The sequence below is a fragment of the Brugia malayi genome, assembly GCF_000002995.4.
Source record: "Brugia malayi strain FR3 genome assembly, contig: Bm_v4_Chr4_scaffold_001, whole genome shotgun sequence".
In the NCBI taxonomy this organism is placed as follows: domain Eukaryota; kingdom Metazoa; phylum Nematoda; class Chromadorea; order Rhabditida; family Onchocercidae; genus Brugia; species Brugia malayi.
The window spans coordinates 13278187-13299304 of NW_025062478.1; the positions used below are offsets into that span (position 1 = coordinate 13278187).

The following is a 21118-nucleotide window of genomic DNA, read 5'->3' on the forward strand; positions in this document are numbered from 1 at the left end:
GTACCATTATATATGAGTCCTTTAGATCGTTTATAGATGGTAAAAATATGCGCAACTTTGCTTGCTGATTTTTAACCTAACAAGCAAGAGTATAATCAAAATGTTTTTGCTAAGATTCACTAATTGGTCATATTAACATGAAAATTATGTTCAATAAGACAATCTTTACTTTAATGTTACTCGCTTTTCAATTAGAAAAGTTTCTTAATTGAAGCATTTGCCTAAGGATTATTCAAGTAAGACAAGTTGTGCGGATTTAATAAAAGTTTGTTTCGATATGTTATATTGGGTTATATTGGGATTTACCGACAATGCCAAAAAAAAGCAAAACGAAATGATTATCATCCCGTTATAGATCACGATTGGCGCAGTATTTTTCCTTGTACCAGAATGAAACGCTAAGATGCTGTATATTGTGGTAAAATAGAGATTAACATAATATTTAGGATTTCTCAGTCCACATTGAGGCATCGTGAATGAAATCATGCAACTATTAAAGCATAATATTATTGTCTTTGATGGTTGCCCATATAATTATTCATTATATAAATTTATACATCAAACAGATGTATAAATTTATATATACCCTTTGGTACACATTATATATATATATATATATATATATATATATATATATAATTACTTCTGCTATTTAATACATGATCTGTTTATATCAAAATCATCGCCAATTCAGATAATAGTTGCAGTTGTGAAAAAAACAAAAAAAACAAAAAAAACGTGATGAAAGAAAGTGGCGACAGTAAACGAACTGGTGAAATATGCATTTTATGTCTAAATCTCAATTAAATAACATTTGAAGAATTATTAAAAAAATAACACAGGTTTTATTTAAAATGCTTCAAAATATCTACCGAAGTATCAATCAGCGGTTTCTTCGCTTAAATGACTTTTTATATCTACCAAATTTGGTAGACTTGCGCCTTGCACTTGAACACCCATAATTTATAATATTGTTCGAAAAACCATGCATATAAGATGAAAAATTAATAAATTATTATAAATTTTTTGTTTTATTTGCGTATTTTGCTCCGTTCGCGCATTTAAGAAATGATATAGCATTAAATGCAAATGTCTTGCTATTAGCTTATATTCGGAAATATTTTGAGGGTGAATTAGTTCTCATCGAGGTCAGGAGAATTTAAAGATTTGTGAAATTATCTAAAAACACAAGTAGGAATATTTTGTTACAGATGTGTGCCTTACTTCCTTTTTAAATTGCAACTATTTTTCTTCCAAATTTTTTAATGCTTAAAATATTAAAATATAAAAAAAAATATGTATATATATATATATATATATATTTTTTAAGATTTGGTCGTGTGATTATTGCTCAAATTATTAATGTTCATGTTAATATGACCAATTAGTGAATCTTAGCAAAAACATTTTGATTATACTCTTGCTTGTTAGGTTAAAAATCAGCAAGCAAAGTTGCGCATATTTTTACCATCTATAAACGATCTAAAGGACTCATATATAATGGTACATTTTATATATGTATACTATTGATTAATTAACAATTCAAATTTTATTTGTCTTAATCTTGACATTTGAAAAGATGCACTGGGCAGTCTTTTATGTGATGTTGGATGAAACAGAGTTACTGTGTATAGTGAATGTTTACCATACATTAATTATTCCAGCATCTTCGGTAATTCAACTTTCACCCCAAAGGGTGAATGGGCCGTTCCCGGAGGTAGGTGCAATACCGGGTCGACCCGCGGTAGGTGAGGAGCAAGCCCCTTCAAACCCACCATGGTCTCAAAAATAGGATAATCTCGAAGTGATCGATTGACCACATATCAGAGATTAAGCTGATAAGAACAGATACTACACTTTGATCTTAGCCAATAGGCCGAGAAGCGATACTGCAATCCCATTGCTATTCAATAATAGTTCATGCTGCAGCAAACTTCTGATAGGTTTTGCAATTCTCTAGCAGATGTATAAAGAGCATGCTCTTTTTCTCTTTCGATGCATCACTTGCAACGACATCAAGAGTAAAAGAACTAATTGTTAATGCAACTAAATGCACCCTCGAATGGAACTCCGCTATCACATTCAACCGTATCGCAACTGAGAATACTTTTCTCTATTCGCCTCTTTCGTCCACTGAACCACTGCAAAATCCTTGCGAAATTGGCTATAACATTGATTCAGTGATGGGTTTGTTTGTCTTGCTCTCCTGCATTTGACCGAGAAAATCTTTCGCCTTTTACTAAAGATTTCCGTGCAGGAGAGTATTTATGATTGTTAACATATTTTTTGGAAGCCCTTTAAGGGGCTATTATTTGTTCCAGCAATTTAAGTTTTGTGTGATTGTTGGATATCGTAACGTGACGAATTTTATTCATTTTCCTGATCCAATTAATTCATTGTAACTACGTGGATCGAAATCAAAAAATTATCATTTTCAAAATTTTGCCATTTCGACTGCCTGAAATACAATCTGATTGGCGAATAGAGATTGTACAGTTAAACTGAAGCAGTAGTTTATAGCAAAATAATTTTATGATTAAGGAGGTCAACTGAACGAAGAACTCTTAATCTTGTCAAATTAGGAAATCGTTTACGGAGCCGACAAGCAATAAAACATCAAAAGATGTTAACTAAGTAATAAGTTGATAATTTTAACAGTATTCGAATCGGGGACAGTGGTGATTCTTGTTTGTAACGACAGCACTACTCATGTGATAAGTGTAGTGGATTAGGATGTGAGGAGGTAACACTGATGGAAACGTTCATGAGTTGCAGATGATGGCGAGGTTGATTTCTACAATTTAGATTTGTATATGAGAGTAGACACTATAAATGTCTTTGTAGTGTTTTTTTATATTTGCTGAATGTTCTGGATGCGTTTGCTACTCTTTTGTAAATCTCTATTGCTTCTGATGCTAATAGATGAACTATACTTCACGTCGTTGATTATTCAGAAAGACCTAGAGAAAAAAATTTTCATATCTGATTTATTGCGCTGATCCTTATGCAAAATAGCAATGAACTTGGGAAACTTAGGAGACATCCTAATCACTTCCCGTAAATCTTTTCTGCTATGTCAAAGTGAACGAATGTCACCTAAAGTCCTATATTATATTTTCACAATTTCTTCCAGATATCTGAGAACGAATAATAGATATATTTCTATTAACTGTAAAACACATTAACTGTCATATAGAAATACTTTTGCAATGATACCAGCCTATTTAAAAGTATTCTTGGAAGTATTTTACTAGCTATAAAAAGCAAAATAATTTGATCTGATTTTTCTCAGATGATAATGACTGCATCATCATGACTTTTCATACATTTGAAAATACGTACTTTTGTTGCATCTGAAAATGCATTTGAAAATGCGTAATATATGTTTCCAGATTTCAGATGGAATTCCATCAAGCTCAGAAATGGAGTTATGTCCAACTCAGCTTCAGTTATTGTTGAACATATTTTTTGGAAGCCCTTTAAGGGGCTATTATTTGTTTCAGCAATTTAAGTTTTGTGTGATTGTTGGATATCGTAACGTGACGAATTTTATTCATTTTCCTGATCCAATTAATTCATTGTAACTACGTGGATCGGAATCAAAAAATTATCATTTTCAAAATTTTGCCATTTCGACTGCCTGAAATACAATCTGATTGGCGATTAGAGATTGTACAGTCAAACTGAAGCAGTAGTTTATAGCAAAATAATTTTATGATTAAGGAGGTCAACTGAACGAAGAACTCTTAATCTTGTCAAATTAGGAAATCGTTTACGGAGCCGACAAGCAATAAAACATCAAAAGATGTTAACTAAGTAATAAGTTGATAATTTTAACAATATTCGAATCGGAGACAACTTCCAATGCGTATTCTTTATTAAAATGTGGCATTACAAATAGGCTCAGCTACATGAAACATGAAAGTCGGATAAACGATTTCTTACGTGAGATTGGAACATTTGTCGGAACTTTTTTAATTTAATGGATTTAATACAATTTTACCTCTACATATTATAATTTGGTTTACCGAATATGTATATGTACATAATAACATGGTTAAAAAATAATATCTATAATCAATGCATCAGTATTACCAATAAGTGGAATTGCCTGAAGTTTCCATACTGATCCAGTTATCGAAAAAAAATTTGTATGTTTTTGCTATTCTCTTAATTGCACAATATCGACACCTTAATTAAATATCGAATATCAAAAGTGTTTTCTTTTTGTGTGACACTTCCACATTTTAGCCTTTATTACTATTTGTATCAGACTTTTAAAATTTATGAAACTGTTTCAAGTCAATATTTTATTGAGCACTTGCTACATAGTTAAATCTTTCGTTCATGAAATCAATTAATCCGCCGACCGAATCATAAATACAATTTAATGGAATAAATTATCTGCTTCTGCCCGTGCCTTCTTAAATTTTTCGCGTTTGCAGCTTTTTCCTTTTCCTCCTTTTTTCGCTCTTTTCGACGCTTCTCCTCCAGGAAATACATTCGCAGTGCAAGGGCACGATTGCAGTGCGGTAGGTGCTGATGCGGATAGGAGAAGCATCGGCTGCATGAGGTGTCGGTTTCTCGGACGCACATTTCGGTTGGTTGTCCGATTCAGCCGGTACAACCTTAGAACGCCGTTTGTCTCGTCTACCCAGCTCATCCTGAAAGATTTGTGTTCATTTTTCGACTATTATTTAAACGCAAATTATTTTTTATTGAATTAGAGGGCTGATAACTTTTTTTCGGGATGCAAACTTTATCCGTGAAAAAATGAAGGGAAATTTTCACCAAATTTTTTACTAAATATGATTTTTTAATAAAATCCTCATCTCGAATTTATTTCCAAGTCCCCGACAGTGTGATCAAACGATTTTTGTACGCAAGTGGTTTTTTTGCACTTGTGATCTTAAATATCAAAGAATATTATTCGATTCAAGTGGATTTCTCTTCTGATACAAAAATTCATCCTCATTTTTAGGTTACTATTCAAATGGATATAATTTTCAATCTCTAGTGCTATATTTGTTATTATTAATGAATTTCTTTTAAAATGTTCTCAGTGAATAATTCAAGCGAGCAAGATACGATGTTTCGATGATATTGCAAACAACCGGTGTATTATTTCAATTACAATCAAAAACTGATTGCCCTGTTCTAACTTATTTCCCCAGTAGAGAACCATCATCCTTACCGCTCACTGCAACAGTTCTAATTGAAATGATTAACTCAGAATTTTCATCACCTTTTATACATTCGTAATCGGACACATGATTTCATTTAAATATTTAAAAATGATCAGATATATGCAAAGATTTTTTTTTAAAAAATATTTCACAGTAGAGAATACTGTATAGTACAGTGAAAATTACTTCAATTAAAAAAAAATCCTTCTATGCGCCTTTTTTATAAACTATGTTATTACCATTATTATTATTATTATTATTATTATTATTATTATTATTATTATTATTATTATAACAATTATTATCACTACGATTATTACTATGATTATTATTTTATTATTATTGTTACTATTATTGCTATTATTATTTTTTTTTTTTTACTCTTCTTTTTCTTCCTATTATTATTATGCTCTTTTTTTGTTTTCAAGTAAATAAAACTAAACTGTTTTTGCAATAATTGATATAAATACAATTAATTAGATTTTAATACGTATTATGGGATAAATGATTTTTTTAGATTTAATAACGATAAAAACAATGACAGCAACAAAAGAAATTATTTAAAAATTTTCACAGCCTTTTTTTTCCGACAAATCCTGCATCGAACTTCTGTTATATAAAGAGTAAGGGTCATCAAAAAGTGGCAACTTTTTACTATCTATTGACTTCCGATTTATCTATTGATCTATCCGTCTATTGATTTCTCGCACTTTGAGATCTACCTCCAGAAATGTATTTCGTTTAGAAGCTTAAACTCACATAATCGTGGAAAAGGCAAATCAAAATGAAACGTGAAATGTGGAAAAATATGTCCGTATACTGCTACTAAAACTTCTTTAACACACAAAATTTCAAAGCTTCAGGTTTGAAATCGATTTTTCAAATTCGCAAGAAGGCAATATGGTAATAATGTAAATTTTTTTGCAAGAAGACAATATGGTAATAATGTAAATTTTTTAAATAAGAATTTGGAGAGGATTACAATACCGATTTAAACTTTTTTTGCACTCTCTAATTTCTTCCACTCTTTTCGTTCTTCCGGTTCTAGTATCATCTACACAATTCTGTTCACATGTTCCGCTATTTCTTCTTTGATAAATCTGTAAGCAATATTGCTAAACAAAAACATCAAAACATAAGATTTTAACCATACACGTGTTAAAGGTCAATGTCAAACTCAACCAGTTTTATAATATGTCGAAATACTCGCGTAGATTTGTATTAAGTCCATATGTAGAAATTTATAAATAAAATTTAAAATTTTTAAAATGGTAAAGCGTGGTAAACATATAATGAGTATGTTCAGATTTTAGAATTGTTATTATTCCTTGTAAAATCAAATTAATTATATTTCACTCATCGGAAAAAAATCGAACCAATTTCATTACTACACTTGGTATTTTCAGATAAATATATACCGTTTCAGTTTTATTAGTCAAATTTTTGTTCAACTTTTATCTTCCAATTGTAACTAAGCTCGCGCGCATTATTGAGAATGTTGCAGATTGTTGCCAGCTTATAATTAAGATCTACCAGTCTGACAATTCATACTTGATCGTTAAAAGATTGCAAGTTCTTTGTTCGATTAGCTTTCATTGTTATAAACCAGTCCTATCTGCAATGTTGAAATATTTAGCAGTTTTCCATTCTGGTATTCTCTTTCATAAGCGACTGAATTAAACAAACTTCAATATATAAAGAGTAAGGGTCATCAAAAAAGTGACAACTTTTTACTAACTCGTATTACTGTAATCATGTGCATTGGTTCACAGTATAAAAAGATAAAACTATTGTCTGAGTTCAGTTTTTGAGTATAGCAACTTTTCGATTCATTAATCACAGTATTTCATTCACTTGCTCACTTATTTCACTTCCAAACAGTTGGTGGCTCAACAGCAGAACGACAACAGTTAGAAAGCGAAAAAATGGCAACATTGTCAACATTTGACGGATTGTTGGTACAGTTGAATAACTGTGTGCTGTTCACTTCTCTTCTACAATAAGCCTGATATTGTTAACAATTAAAGCATTATCAATATTTTGCAATTAAAAGAATAGCAAAAACATACAAATTTTTTTTCGACAACTGGATCAGTATGGAAACTTCAGGCAATTCCACTTATTGGTAATACTGATGCATTGATTATAGATATTATTTTTTAACCATGTTATTATGTACATATACATATTCGGTAAACCAAATTATAATATGTAGAGGTAAAATTGTATTAAATCCATTAAATTAAAAAAGTTCCGACAAATGTTCCAATCTCACGTAAGAAATCGTTTATCCGACTTTCATGTTTCATGTAGCTGAGCCTATTTGTAATGCCACATTTTAATAAAGAATACGCATTGGAAGTTGTCTCCGATTCGAATATTGTTAAAATTATCAACTTATTACTTAGTTAACATCTTTTGATGTTTTATTGCTTGTCGGCTCCGTAAACGATTTCCTAATTTGACAAGATTAAGAGTTCTTCGTTCAGTTGACCTCCTTAATCATAAAATTATTTTGCTATAAACTACTGCTTCAGTTTGACTGTACAATCTCTAATCGCCAATCAGATTGTATTTCAGGCAGTCGAAATGGCAAAATTTTGAAAATGATAATTTTTTGATTCCGATCCACGTAGTTACAATGAATTAATTGGATCAGGAAAATGAATAAAATTCGTCACGTTACGATATCCAACAATCACACAAAACTTAAATTGCTGAAACAAATAATAGCCCCTTAAAGGGCTTCCAAAAAATATGTTCAACAATAACTGAAGCTGAGTTGGACATAACTCCATTTCTGAGCTTGATGGAATTCCATCTGAAATCTGGAAACATATATTACGCATTTTCAAATGCATTTTCAGATGCAACAAAAGTACGTATTTTCAAATGTATGAAAAGTCATGATGATGCAGTCATTATCATCTGAGAAAAATCAGATCAAATTATTTTGCTTTTTATAGCTAGTAAAATACTTCCAAGAATACTTTTAAATAGGCTGGTATCATTGCAAAAGTATTTCTATATGACAGTTAATGTGTTTTACAGTTAATAGAAATATATCTATTATTCGTTCTCAGATATCTGGAAGAAATTGTGAAAATATAATATAGGACTTTAGGTGACATTCGTTCACTTTGACATAGCAGAAAAGATTTACGGGAAGTGATTAGGATGTCTCCTAAGTTTCCCAAGTTCATTGCTATTTTGCATAAGGATCAGCGCAATAAATCAGATATGAAAATTTTTTTCTCTAGGTCTTTCTGAATAATCAACGACGTGAAGTATAGTTCATCTATTAGCATCAGAAGCAATAGAGATTTACAAAAGAGTAGCAAACGCATCCAGAACATTCAGCAAATATAAAAAAACACTACAAAGACATTTATAGTGTCTACTCTCATATACAAATCTAAATTGTAGAAATCAACCTCGCCATCATCTGCAACTCATGAACGTTTCCATCAGTGTTACCTCCTCACATCCTAATCCACTACACTTATCACATGAGTAGTGCTGTCGTTACAAACAAGAATCACCACTGTCCCCGATTCGAATACTGTTAAAATTATCAACTTATTACTTAGTTAACATCTTTTGATGTTTTATTGCTTGTCGGCTCCGTAAACGATTTCCTAATTTGACAAGATTAAGAGTTCTTCGTTCAGTTGACCTCCTTAATCATAAAATTATTTTGCTATAAACTACTGCTTCAGTTTAACTGTACAATCTCTATTCGCCAATCAGATTGTATTTCAGGCAGTCGAAATGGCAAAATTTTGAAAATGATAATTTTTTGATTTCGATCCACGTAGTTACAATGAATTAATTGGATCAGGAAAATGAATAAAATTCGTCACGTTACGATATCCAACAATCACACAAAACTTAAATTGCTGGAACAAATAATAGCCCCTTAAAGGGCTTCCAAAAAATATGTTAACAATCATAAATACTCTCCTGCACGGAAATCTTTAGTAAAAGGCGAAAGATTTTCTCGGTCAAATGCAGGAGAGCAAGACAAACAAACCCATCACTGAATCAATGTTATAGCCAATTTCGCAAGGATTTTGCAGTGGTTCAGTGGACGAAAGAGGCGAATAGAGAAAAGTATTCTCAGTTGCGATACGGTTGAATGTGATAGCGGAGTTCCATTCGAGGGTGCATTTAGTTGCATTAACAATTAGTTCTTTTACTCTTGATGTCGTTGCAAGTGATGCATCGAAAAAGAAAAAGAGCATGCTCTTTATACATCTGCTAGAGAATTGCAAAACCTATCAGAAGTTTGCTGCAGCATGAACTATTATTGAATAGCAATGGGATTGCAGTATCGCTTCTCGGCCTATTGGCTAAGATCAAAGTGTAGTATCTGTTCTTATCAGCTTAATCTCTGATATGTGGTCAATCGATCACTTCGAGATTATCCTATTTTTGAGACCATGGTGGGTTTGAAGGGGCTTGCTCCTCACCTACCGCGGGTCGACCCGGTATTGCACCTACCTCCGGGAACGGCCCATTCACCCTTTGGGGTGAAAGTTGAATTACCGAAGATGCTGGAATAATTAATGTATGGTAAACATTCACTATACACAGTAACTCTGTTTCATCCAACATCACATAAAAGACTGCCCAGTGCATCTTTTCAAATGTCAAGATTAAGACAAATAAAATTTGAATTGTTAATTAATCAATAGTATACATATATAAAATGTACCATTATATATGAGTCCTTTAGATCGTTTATAGATGGTAAAAATATGCGCAACTTTGCTTGCTGATTTTTAACCTAACAAGCAAGAGTATAATCAAAATGTTTTTGCTAAGATTCACTAATTGGTCATATTAACATGAACATTAATAATTTGAGCAATAATCACACGACCAAATCTTAAAAAATATATATATATATATATATATACATATTTTTTTTTATATTTTAATATTTTAAGCATTAAAAAATTTGGAAGAAAAATAGTTGCAATTTAAAAAGGAAGTAAGGCACACATCTGTAACAAAATATTCCTACTTGTGTTTTTAGATAATTTCACAAATCTTTAAATTCTCCTGACCTCGATGAGAACTAATTCACCCTCAAAATATTTCCGAATATAAGCTAATAGCAAGACATTTGCATTTAATGCTATATCATTTCTTAAATGCGCGAACGGAGCAAAATACGCAAATAAAACAAAAAATTTATAATAATTTATTAATTTTTCATCTTATATGCATGGTTTTTCGAACAATATTATAAATTATGGGTGTTCAAGTGCAAGGCGCAAGTCTACCAAATTTGGTAGATATAAAAAGTCATTTAAGCGAAGAAACCGCTGATTGATACTTCGGTAGATATTTTGAAGCATTTTAAATAAAACCTGTGTTATTTTTTTAATAATTCTTCAAATGTTATTTAATTGAGATTTAGACATAAAATGCATATTTCACCAGTTCGTTTACTGTCGCCACTTTCTTTCATCACGTTTTTTTTGTTTTTTTTGTTTTTTTCACAACTGCAACTATTATCTGAATTGGCGATGATTTTGATATAAACAGATCATGTATTAAATAGCAGAAGTAATTATATATATATATATATATATATATATATATATATATATATATAATGTGTACCAAAGGGTATATATAAATTTATACATCTGTTTGATGTATAAATTTATATAATGAATAATTATATGGGCAACCATCAAAGACAATAATATTATGCTTTAATAGTTGCATGATTTCATTCACGATGCCTCAATGTGGACTGAGAAATCCTAAATATTATGTTAATCTCTATTTTACCACAATATACAGCATCTTAGCGTTTCATTCTGGTACAAGGAAAAATACTGCGCCAATCGTGATCTATAACGGGATGATAATCATTTCGTTTTGCTTTTTTTTGGCATTGTCGGTAAATCCCAATATAACCCAATATAACATATCGAAACAAACTTTTATTAAATCCGCACAACTTGTCTTACTTGAATAATCCTTAGGCAAATGCTTCAATTAAGAAACTTTTCTAATTGAAAAGCGAGTAACATTAAAGTAAAGATTGTCTTATTGAACATAATTTTCATGTTAATATGACCAATTAGTGAATCTTAGCAAAAACATTTTGATTATACTCTTGCTTGTTAGGTTAAAAATCAGCAAGCAAAGTTGCGCATATTTTTACCATCTATAAACGATCTAAAGGACTCATATATAATGGTACATTTTATATATGTATACTATTGATTAATTAACAATTCAAATTTTATTTGTCTTAATCTTGACATTTGAAAAGATGCACTGGGCAGTCTTTTATGTGATGTTGGATGAAACAGAGTTACTGTGTATAGTGAATGTTTACCATACATTAATTATTCCAGCATCTTCGGTAATTCAACTTTCACCCCAAAGGGTGAATGGGCCGTTCCCGGAGGTAGGTGCAATACCGGGTCGACCCGCGGTAGGTGAGGAGCAAGCCCCTTCAAACCCACCATGGTCTCAAAAATAGGATAATCTCGAAGTGATCGATTGACCACATATCAGAGATTAAGCTGATAAGAACAGATACTACACTTTGATCTTAGCCAATAGGCCGAGAAGCGATACTGCAATCCCATTGCTATTCAATAATAGTTCATGCTGCAGCAAACTTCTGATAGGTTTTGCAATTCTCTAGCAGATGTATAAAGAGCATGCTCTTTTTCTCTTTCGATGCATCACTTGCAACGACATCAAGAGTAAAAGAACTAATTGTTAATGCAACTAAATGCACCCTCGAATGGAACTCCGCTATCACATTCAACCGTATCGCAACTGAGAATACTTTTCTCTATTCGCCTCTTTCGTCCACTGAACCACTGCAAAATCCTTGCGAAATTGGCTATAACATTGATTCAGTGATGGGTTTGTTTGTCTTGCTCTCCTGCATTTGACCGAGAAAATCTTTCGCCTTTTACTAAAGATTTCCGTGCAGGAGAGTATTTATGATTGTTAACATATTTTTTGGAAGCCCTTTAAGGGGCTATTATTTGTTCCAGCAATTTAAGTTTTGTGTGATTGTTGGATATCGTAACGTGACGAATTTTATTCATTTTCCTGATCCAATTAATTCATTGTAACTACGTGGATCGAAATCAAAAAATTATCATTTTCAAAATTTTGCCATTTCGACTGCCTGAAATACAATCTGATTGGCGAATAGAGATTGTACAGTTAAACTGAAGCAGTAGTTTATAGCAAAATAATTTTATGATTAAGGAGGTCAACTGAACGAAGAACTCTTAATCTTGTCAAATTAGGAAATCGTTTACGGAGCCGACAAGCAATAAAACATCAAAAGATGTTAACTAAGTAATAAGTTGATAATTTTAACAGTATTCGAATCGGGGACAGTGGTGATTCTTGTTTGTAACGACAGCACTACTCATGTGATAAGTGTAGTGGATTAGGATGTGAGGAGGTAACACTGATGGAAACGTTCATGAGTTGCAGATGATGGCGAGGTTGATTTCTACAATTTAGATTTGTATATGAGAGTAGACACTATAAATGTCTTTGTAGTGTTTTTTTATATTTGCTGAATGTTCTGGATGCGTTTGCTACTCTTTTGTAAATCTCTATTGCTTCTGATGCTAATAGATGAACTATACTTCACGTCGTTGATTATTCAGAAAGACCTAGAGAAAAAAATTTTCATATCTGATTTATTGCGCTGATCCTTATGCAAAATAGCAATGAACTTGGGAAACTTAGGAGACATCCTAATCACTTCCCGTAAATCTTTTCTGCTATGTCAAAGTGAACGAATGTCACCTAAAGTCCTATATTATATTTTCACAATTTCTTCCAGATATCTGAGAACGAATAATAGATATATTTCTATTAACTGTAAAACACATTAATGTTTTTTTCAGATGGAATTCCATCAAGCTCAGAAATGGAGTTATGTCCAATTCAGCTTCAGTTATTGTTGAGTGATGTGTTGAGTAGCTGAGTCTTTAAATGAACGTTGAGCAATCGGTTGAGAATGGAAGATTTATCTGTGAGAAAGAAATGGATCTGATCTAAGAAGAGGACTATGGACCTGATATGTTGGTCCATAAAGCTTCTTTCAAAGCCTTGCAGTGTTCTCTATGCTTGTTGACATTTGCGCATGATTAATGGATTAGTCTTCACTTGTTCCTCATATCCTAAAGCTTCTGTTGAAGCATATGCATGCAAGACGACGAGGATGGATTAGCGAGATGTGTTTAATAAGCAATTTTCTTCTTGAGTAATAGTTCCTGGATGAGCAAATTATTTTCATCAAACCAATTTTTGGATTTCTTTTCTGGAAATCCTAAATATTTGCTGGATGCTATTTTGATGAGTTGCTGATTTATGAAGAAACCTATACGATAGTTTGCAAGTCAGTTTGAAGGTTAGCTTGGAAGTTGTTTCTTACTGTAGCAACTTTGAGATTGTTCATTTTGAGCTTCTTTTTGTTTAGAATATCGTCCCTTTTGACTTCAAATTGGAGGTGCATCGCAAAAATAATTGTTTATTGTCATTTTACACTTTTCATTTCGGGTAGAACGAACATTGCGAGTGCATCTTTGTCTTTACCAAGATATAATCGATGAGGTATAACTATTTGGATCGAAGATGAATCTATTCAGGACCTTGGATGTATTTTTTAGGCATTCTGTTGAAAGAGATGTTTGTGATCATGACTGCAGCTCTCGTTCTATGGAGAAGAGCAACTCAAGTGTATTCCTCCTAGAACTCCAATAGGAGTTGATCACTGTCACTGCAGCTTCCAACACCATATTTATCTGGTACTTCTCAGAGTTCTTTTCTACTCTGGCATTGTGGTTATTAAGAGTTGTAATATAGAAACTTTCGATTAAGACGAAAGAAGCTGGTGTAGAACTTGGTTTTTTTCTCCAGGATCAGCTTGAAAAGTTTATGTAATACCAAAAAAGAAACATCTTGTGGAAGGCATGGAGATAATGCGATCAGAACAACCTGTCGAAAGTTAACAAGTTTGGAAGTAATTGAATTCTTATTTATAAAGTTAACTTTTGCTTTCGGGAACGTTTAGTTTTCGATATACCTTGCCGGAAGAGGGTGTAGCCGGAACCTTTTTCTTTGAGAATATACAAATTTCACTGAGAGCAGTAATGTCAATGTTGAGTCGTGACAATTCGTGGGCCATCAAAGCAGAATTATGCTCGAACATTATTAACAGTATCAATCATTGTTTTATATTAGTCAATTCGAACCTTGATTTTCTACTTTAGTCCGAGCAAGTAGATGTCTGCTAACTGCGGTTAGCCAGCAAAGAGAATGTAAATAAACTTTGTTAGGCCACTTTTTTAGGCCTTTTTCCTGTGGAATAAGTATTACTTACCTCCACACCCTTCTTGGTGAAAAATGAACCCTCATGCTTTTTGATTTTTGGTTAACTTACTTTTACATGACACTTGAAAACCATGAAATATTTCAAAAAATTGAATAACAAGTTCTATGTCTTCAATTGCATTAACAAATTGTGACCTTTCCTCAATTCCTTTTTTTTTTTTTGCAAGTCAATTGAACTATCTGCCAAGTTAGCATACAAATTCAATAACATTCATTCAGTATTTAACACCCAAACAGAACCTTTAAAGCATCAATAATAATACACACACGTTCACGTGCCGAGACAAGCGTTGCATATTAACCAGGCAGTGTAATATACTGATGCTTAGGGCGTCGCATACAAATTTTGTGTGCCCACACAACGAGAAGGATTGTGTAGTGATGAGGTGGTGGGATAGGGATTGATCTTAGGTAAATGTTGAGTAATTTCAGTGTGAATGGGTAGCTTTGAATATGCAAGGAAAGGATTGTTATAATCACTTTTGGGGATTGAAGAAACTCTCACTGATATTCACCAGATAATTTGGTGCATCTCAGCGAAGTCGTCTCCATTAGATATTATCTATCGGGTAGCGTTTCATAAATAAGTTTATGATAGATACCTTTACAGCATTAGATTTATTGTAAGATATCAGAATTAAATGTCGTATTCTTAGTGGCAAAGTTGAATTTTCATTGGATCATACTGTACTGGCACAGGGCCAGAAAAGATCAATGTTGGTCGAGTCATATTTAAAGTAGTTTGGTTGAACGCAGACGCGATTGCAAATGCTTCTGTTTTCCGTGTATTAGGTTTAGCGCAGTAATACGTAAATTAATATTGAAATATAAGCATACGGCAGTTGAAGTAAAAAGAAGTATAGTTTTCTGCTAATGAGTTGTCATGAACGAAAATAAAGTACGGATGTATTGTGAGAGGTTTTTTTTTTTGTTCCACTTATGTTTGGGTTTTGAAAGAGTATATTGGTAGAATATTATCAACTATACTTGCAGTAAAAGCTCTTTGCTAGCAAAAAAAAAAAAAAAAATTTCAGATGGCAGCAGTAACCCAAAATGGTACTATCGATGGTAGTGATTATAAGAGGCCAGCTTACAATGAAATGACTAGCAAAGATTACTATTTCGACTCATATGCCCACTTTGGAATACACGAAGTTTGTGGTTCAACTGTTTTACAGTTGGAAAAAGTTTATGAATTACCAATAAAGTTTCTTTATAGGTCATTATTGCAAGATTTAAATTTGTTACATTCTCGATATTATGGTTTTTCATGAAATGCTTGGCTGGAATGGTGCGATATAAAGAATATTATCAAAGAGCTTAGATAATAATGAATGTTGAATACATTTTTAGTGATAAATTTTTTTAATATATAGGAGATGCTGAAAGATGAAGTAAGGACGATTACGTATCGGAATGCTATTTATCACAATAAGCACTTGTTTAAAGACAAGGTGGTCATGGATGTTGGCTCAGGGACGGGTATCTTGTCTATGTTTGCAGCTAAGGCTGGTGCCAGGAGAGTTATTGCAGTAAGCTTCTTCAATTATTAAAACATTTTTCTATCTTCCTGGAAGTTGTAAATATTTGAAGTGAGAATGATTCGAACAAAATAGTTTTTCGAAGGGAATATTAGGATTAGTGACAGTTTCTCAATTTCGTTTTCCTGTTTAAAACTAAGAAATATCTTGGTTTTTCTCTTTGAACACATTAGACTGTATAAATCACGAAACTTCCTTCTTTTTACTATTAGTAAGCTTAAGAGTTAGGAGTTATAAGGTTTGGAGAAAGTTATTGCTAAGTTCATCAGATTAAATAGTCAGATTTGCTGTTATATATTTTGTAGATTGAATTCTCGAATATGGCTACACAATCAAAACAGATTGTGAAAGATAATGATTTGGAAAATATTATTGAAGTTATTCACGGGAAAGTTGAAGATGTGAAAGAATTGCCTGATGGCATTGAAAAGGTTTTGTTTTTTTGAATTATAAAATATGTGTTTTTTTTTTTTTTCGCTTCTCCAAAATTCTTTTCCATGTATTTCTATGTTGGATCTTCAAAATAGCGTTCACATTGCAAATTCAAGTGAAAAGTGCTGAAAGAGTACTATGAATGAAGGATGCGCCTACAAATTTTCTGCAACATCTTTATTCATTATGACAGGTTGATGTTATTATTTCCGAATGGATGGGTTACTGCTTATTCTACGAATCGATGCTGAATACAGTGATTTATGCTCGTGATAAATGGTTGAAATCGGATGGTGCCCTTTTTCCAGATAAAGCGAAGCTCTTCTTGTGTGCTATTGAAGATCGGCAATATAAAGAGGATAAAATCAATTGGTATATAAATATTTAGTAAATTACTGCGTTTAATAAGTGGGTCATATTAATCAAGTTTGACTTTTATTATTGTTACGTAAGTGAAAATTATATGGGTCGTTCTATTGTAGGTGGGATAATGTTTATGGTTTTAATATGTCGAGTATTCGTCGTGTAGCCATCACAGAACCATTAGTAGATGTTGTTGATCACGCTCAAGTTGTTACCAACAACTGCTTGATTTGTGTAAGTTCTCTGTCCGTTTACTTATATTTATTGTAAATTCAACTACTTGAAAAAGTTTTAGTTGATATGGGTTAACAATATCATTTGGTTTTTCTCAAAGTAGTATACAGTAAGGTTTTTGTCTTTGTCTTTTTTTTTTTTTTTACATACAATAAGAGTTTTTTTAGTAACTTGCAACAAAAATTGCGGGGAATTTTTCATTTCCAATATTGTGAGCACAAACATTCGGTGGTGTTGTAATGAATAAGGTTGTTTCTATTGATTATTGTGCAGCAAAGATTGTTTAGTAACATATCGCTATCCATAAAGAAGTATATGAAAAAAATTAATTACCTTAAGTCTTCAGAAATAACATGGCAGTCGTGATTGAACTGCAAATATGTTTTGTTATATTTTGTTATGTTAACGATTTCTTGATTTTTTAGAGATTAATGCATAAGTATTTAATAAATAAGCTTAAAGTTTTTAGGATGTCGATTTGTATACCGTTAAAGTGGAAGACCTAACATGGACAAATAATTTCTCCCTACGAATAACAAGAAATGATTATGTCCAAGCGCTGGTCACATTCTTCACAGTTGAATTTTCTAAATGCCATAAGCGGACCGGTTTTTCAACCGGGCCCGACTGTCAGTACACTCATTGGAAACAAACAGTATTTTATTTACAGGTCGATTAATACTTGAAATATGAACAATTTTTCACCTTTTTTCGTTCAATTAACTTTAACTTCTCACTTTATTTCCTTTTTTTAGTATATGCCCACAAACACTAATACTGAGAAGCTCTAATTAACTTTCGATCAGTAGTGCTAAAGTATGCTTATTTGCTATGATTTTCAGGATGCACTAACCTGTAAGAAGAACGAAGAGATTACAGGAACGTTTTCAATAGCACCAAATGCTCGAAATGAGAGAGATTTAGATTTCAAAATCTCTGTTAAATTTCATGGTGATGTATGCGATGTGGAAGAGGAAAATACCTACACCATGCATTGATGCTGTTGCTTTAAAATTTTCCATTTTTACAGTTGATGTTCTGAACTTTTTCATAAGTTTTGATTTTGTTGAAATATTGAAAGGAATGTCTCGTGCAGGCTTTGCGAGTTTTGTTCCTTTTTTTCTGTTCTCAAGATCCGGATTTCCGGTGCTGCTTTTCAAAATTTTCTCAAGAGACTTCTAATAGTGCAGGCAGTTTCTGAAATTTTAGCAGCTCGTTTTTCTTAGTGTGACATTATAAATGACTCATTCCTGAAGAACTTATACCATTTAATTAAATGCCCCAAATTCTGCAGATTTGTTTTCGTTTTCATTTTTCTCAATCTGAGTTGTTTGTTTTTCAATTTTCATTATAAATTACATCACTTTGTGTGTTTTATGAAAATGAAAAATGTTGGCCTATATTTTTGATTGAATTTTCCAAATCTTTTGTCGGTTTCCAGTAGCTGTCGGCTATTCGCTTATTTCACATAATGATCGATGATCAAGCTTTAAGTTTTCTTTCTGTTGCAGTTGAATAAAAAACTTAAAGGGTAAGAAAAAGTTGTGGGAAATAATGGAATTAATGAATTTTATAAATATCAAGTATTATTGCTGAATACATCAGTAGGTCCAGGGTTAATCATGTACTGCTGCTGTTAACATAGTTTCGACATATAAAAAAGAAAGAAAAAGGAAGCTTAGTTGGAAGGCGCTCTTATCTGGTGTTGACAAGTGGGTTGCTAGGCAAAAATTTTCTTTTACAATGATGGCGCAGTTGCTTTTTCATAGCATTTGTCCTTTTTTAATTGCATCATATGGTTGTTTTGTGATAGTCATGTCAGATGTTCTTGGGTTTGTATTTGAAATTGTTTATTTTTTCTCTTCATGAGTGTTGATGTACAAGAAAAAGATGTTCCAGGGAGACCTGTTTTAAAGCTGGTTTTAATACTAATAGATTGGAGAAGTATGATCGGAGTCGATCAAATTAATTGCGAATATATTAGGAATTCAAAATGAAATATATTTTAAATTAATGCTTGTCAAATGCTCAAAACCCTTTTTCCAAAGATTGATATTGGCCATATCTAACAACATATTTTAAATGTAGCTACCGGGAAATTCTGATCACAGAAGATTAGTATGGCACGAGTAAAATATTGTGTTAAAGTAAATTTTTTTGAAGAAAAGATCAAGATGCAAAAAAAACCGAGACGGGAAAAGAAGGTTCCGGCAGGAATGCTACATCGGCGGGAGTATCTGTGCTCGGCACTACTAATCAAGCAGAAAATGATAATTCGGGTGTTCTGTCTTCGACAGTTAAAAACCAGAATTTATCGACAAATGCTATGCCAATTTCGAAAAGAGTAGTTCCAAGAAAAGATTACAAGCTAATCCAGAAAGTGGAGGAAAAAGTAGTGCAAGAAAAAAGTATACGAACTGGAAGTCCTAGGCGCCGAAGGTAGATTTTTTGTCTTTTTACAAATTTATAAAAATTCATAACTGTAAATTGCAGAAAAAAAATGGAGGAGTGATTTTTAAACTGAAAATGCAGAATATAGCAAAGAGTCACGAGGTGGAATGTACTTCTTTCACTTGTTTTAGGGCGACATTGTTACATTTTGTTCCAATAAACGATTTACCAGATGTTGCGCGTGTACAACTACTGCTTAGCAACATTAGTGAACGACCGTTGCAGTTCAAACTGAAAAGTGAACCGGGTCCAGATATCTCTGTACTACTTATTTGTGCAAAAAGTTTGGATAAACAGTATTAATCTAAGAATTTCTGTGTATTAATCTCGCACTGGTCCTCACCCAATTTTTTTATCTAAGAATATGACATTTACGAGAAGTTGAACTCTTATAAAATTTGTGGATGGTTTTTATCAGCAAATTCATTTTCACACTTTTAGGCACTGCCAAGCGCAAGAGGTCATATTAATGCGCATGGCTCAGCGAAATGTATCTTAACATGGCGCCGTGAAGCAAATGTCGAAAAATGGTCAGATGCACAGCAGCCAAAAATGCTTCTTGTTCTGGATTTTCTTCGTGATAAGACGAAAAATGAAAAACACACTCTGACAAGACTTATTGGTAATTGCCTATTCGTCCTTTATATTGGTAAATTTTCCAGTTCTTATACGTTATCATATTTCAGCCCTTGTTATTTTTGATATCCTTTTTAGGTAAGGTTGTATCCGGTCAAACTTGTGATTCAGATAGACCACCCATCGAACAGCTTATGCTGGATGCAACTACTAATGAATCTTCTCGATCGATGTCAAAGTTCTTCTTTACATTGTTGATAAGAGAATAGAAGAATGAGAATGAAATATCCTGCAAATATAATTCAAATATAATTGAGAATGAAATATAATTCAGAGCTAGAATATCCCACCAAACGTCGCAGTACTATATAGGCAAGATTTAGAAGTAACAAGCACATTTGCATTTTCTTAATATATTTGTTTTCATTAAGTCACATAATCATCATATAATTAGTAATAACGCATATTCAGTAAGCTAAGCAAAACAATTTTTTTTTTCCTTTTTAAATACACAGTAAAATTTTAGGGATTCCTTACTACTCGACCAAGCACATATTCCTAGAAATGAAATAGAAGAGAAGGATAAAGCGAAATCGGAAGGTATAGTGAATAGTATTGCAGATTGGTTCAATCAACAGTCAAAAGATTCTCTACTTGGATTGCTTTTTTTGATGATCTTCTTCTTTTTTCTGGGGACGATAAGTAATTCCAAGCAAAAACAGCATGACTAGTCGGAATTTGATCTCTGTATGCTGTAGTTTTCAGTTAACTTTGATTCCCATTAATTTAAAATTTGTGGAAAGAGTTTGGAATCTATACATTTTTAATGTTTGCCTAATATTTGATCCCTTATTTCTAATTGTTATTAATATTAATTTTACTAGTGCAGCTGTGTTACATAAAATTTGCGGAGCATAATTGGAATGAAAT

General features: G+C 32.3%; 3 protein-coding genes across 3 annotated transcripts; 2 read left to right on the forward strand and 1 right to left on the reverse strand.

Annotated features, from left to right (window-relative positions):
• Positions 1-4424: 4424 nt before the first annotated feature.
• Bm17855 (Uncharacterized protein) lies at positions 4425-9827 on the reverse strand (the record flags this gene model as incomplete). Its single annotated transcript, XM_043082607.1, has 2 exons — positions 4425-4664; positions 9663-9827. 2 exons carry the CDS (start codon positions 9825-9827, stop codon positions 4425-4427), a joined length of 405 nt encoding a protein of 134 aa, XP_042938541.1.
• Positions 9828-15625: 5798 nt separating this feature from the next.
• Bma-prmt-1 (conserved hypothetical protein,hypothetical protein) lies at positions 15626-18159 on the forward strand (the record flags this gene model as incomplete). Its single annotated transcript, XM_001896604.1, has 7 exons — positions 15626-15745; positions 15968-16123; positions 16438-16563; positions 16758-16936; positions 17047-17161; positions 17631-17831; positions 18004-18159. 7 exons carry the CDS (start codon positions 15626-15628, stop codon positions 18157-18159), a joined length of 1053 nt encoding a protein of 350 aa, XP_001896639.1.
• A 745-nt stretch (positions 18160-18904) lies between these two features.
• On the forward strand, positions 18905-20919 carry Bm7144 (Uncharacterized protein; the record flags this gene model as incomplete). Its single annotated transcript, XM_001896603.2, has 6 exons — positions 18905-18993; positions 19325-19600; positions 19744-19873; positions 20054-20234; positions 20327-20426; positions 20715-20919. The coding sequence occupies 6 exons, from the start codon at positions 18905-18907 to the stop codon at positions 20917-20919; spliced, it is 981 nt and encodes a 326-aa protein (XP_001896638.2).
• Positions 20920-21118: the final 199 nt, after the last annotated feature.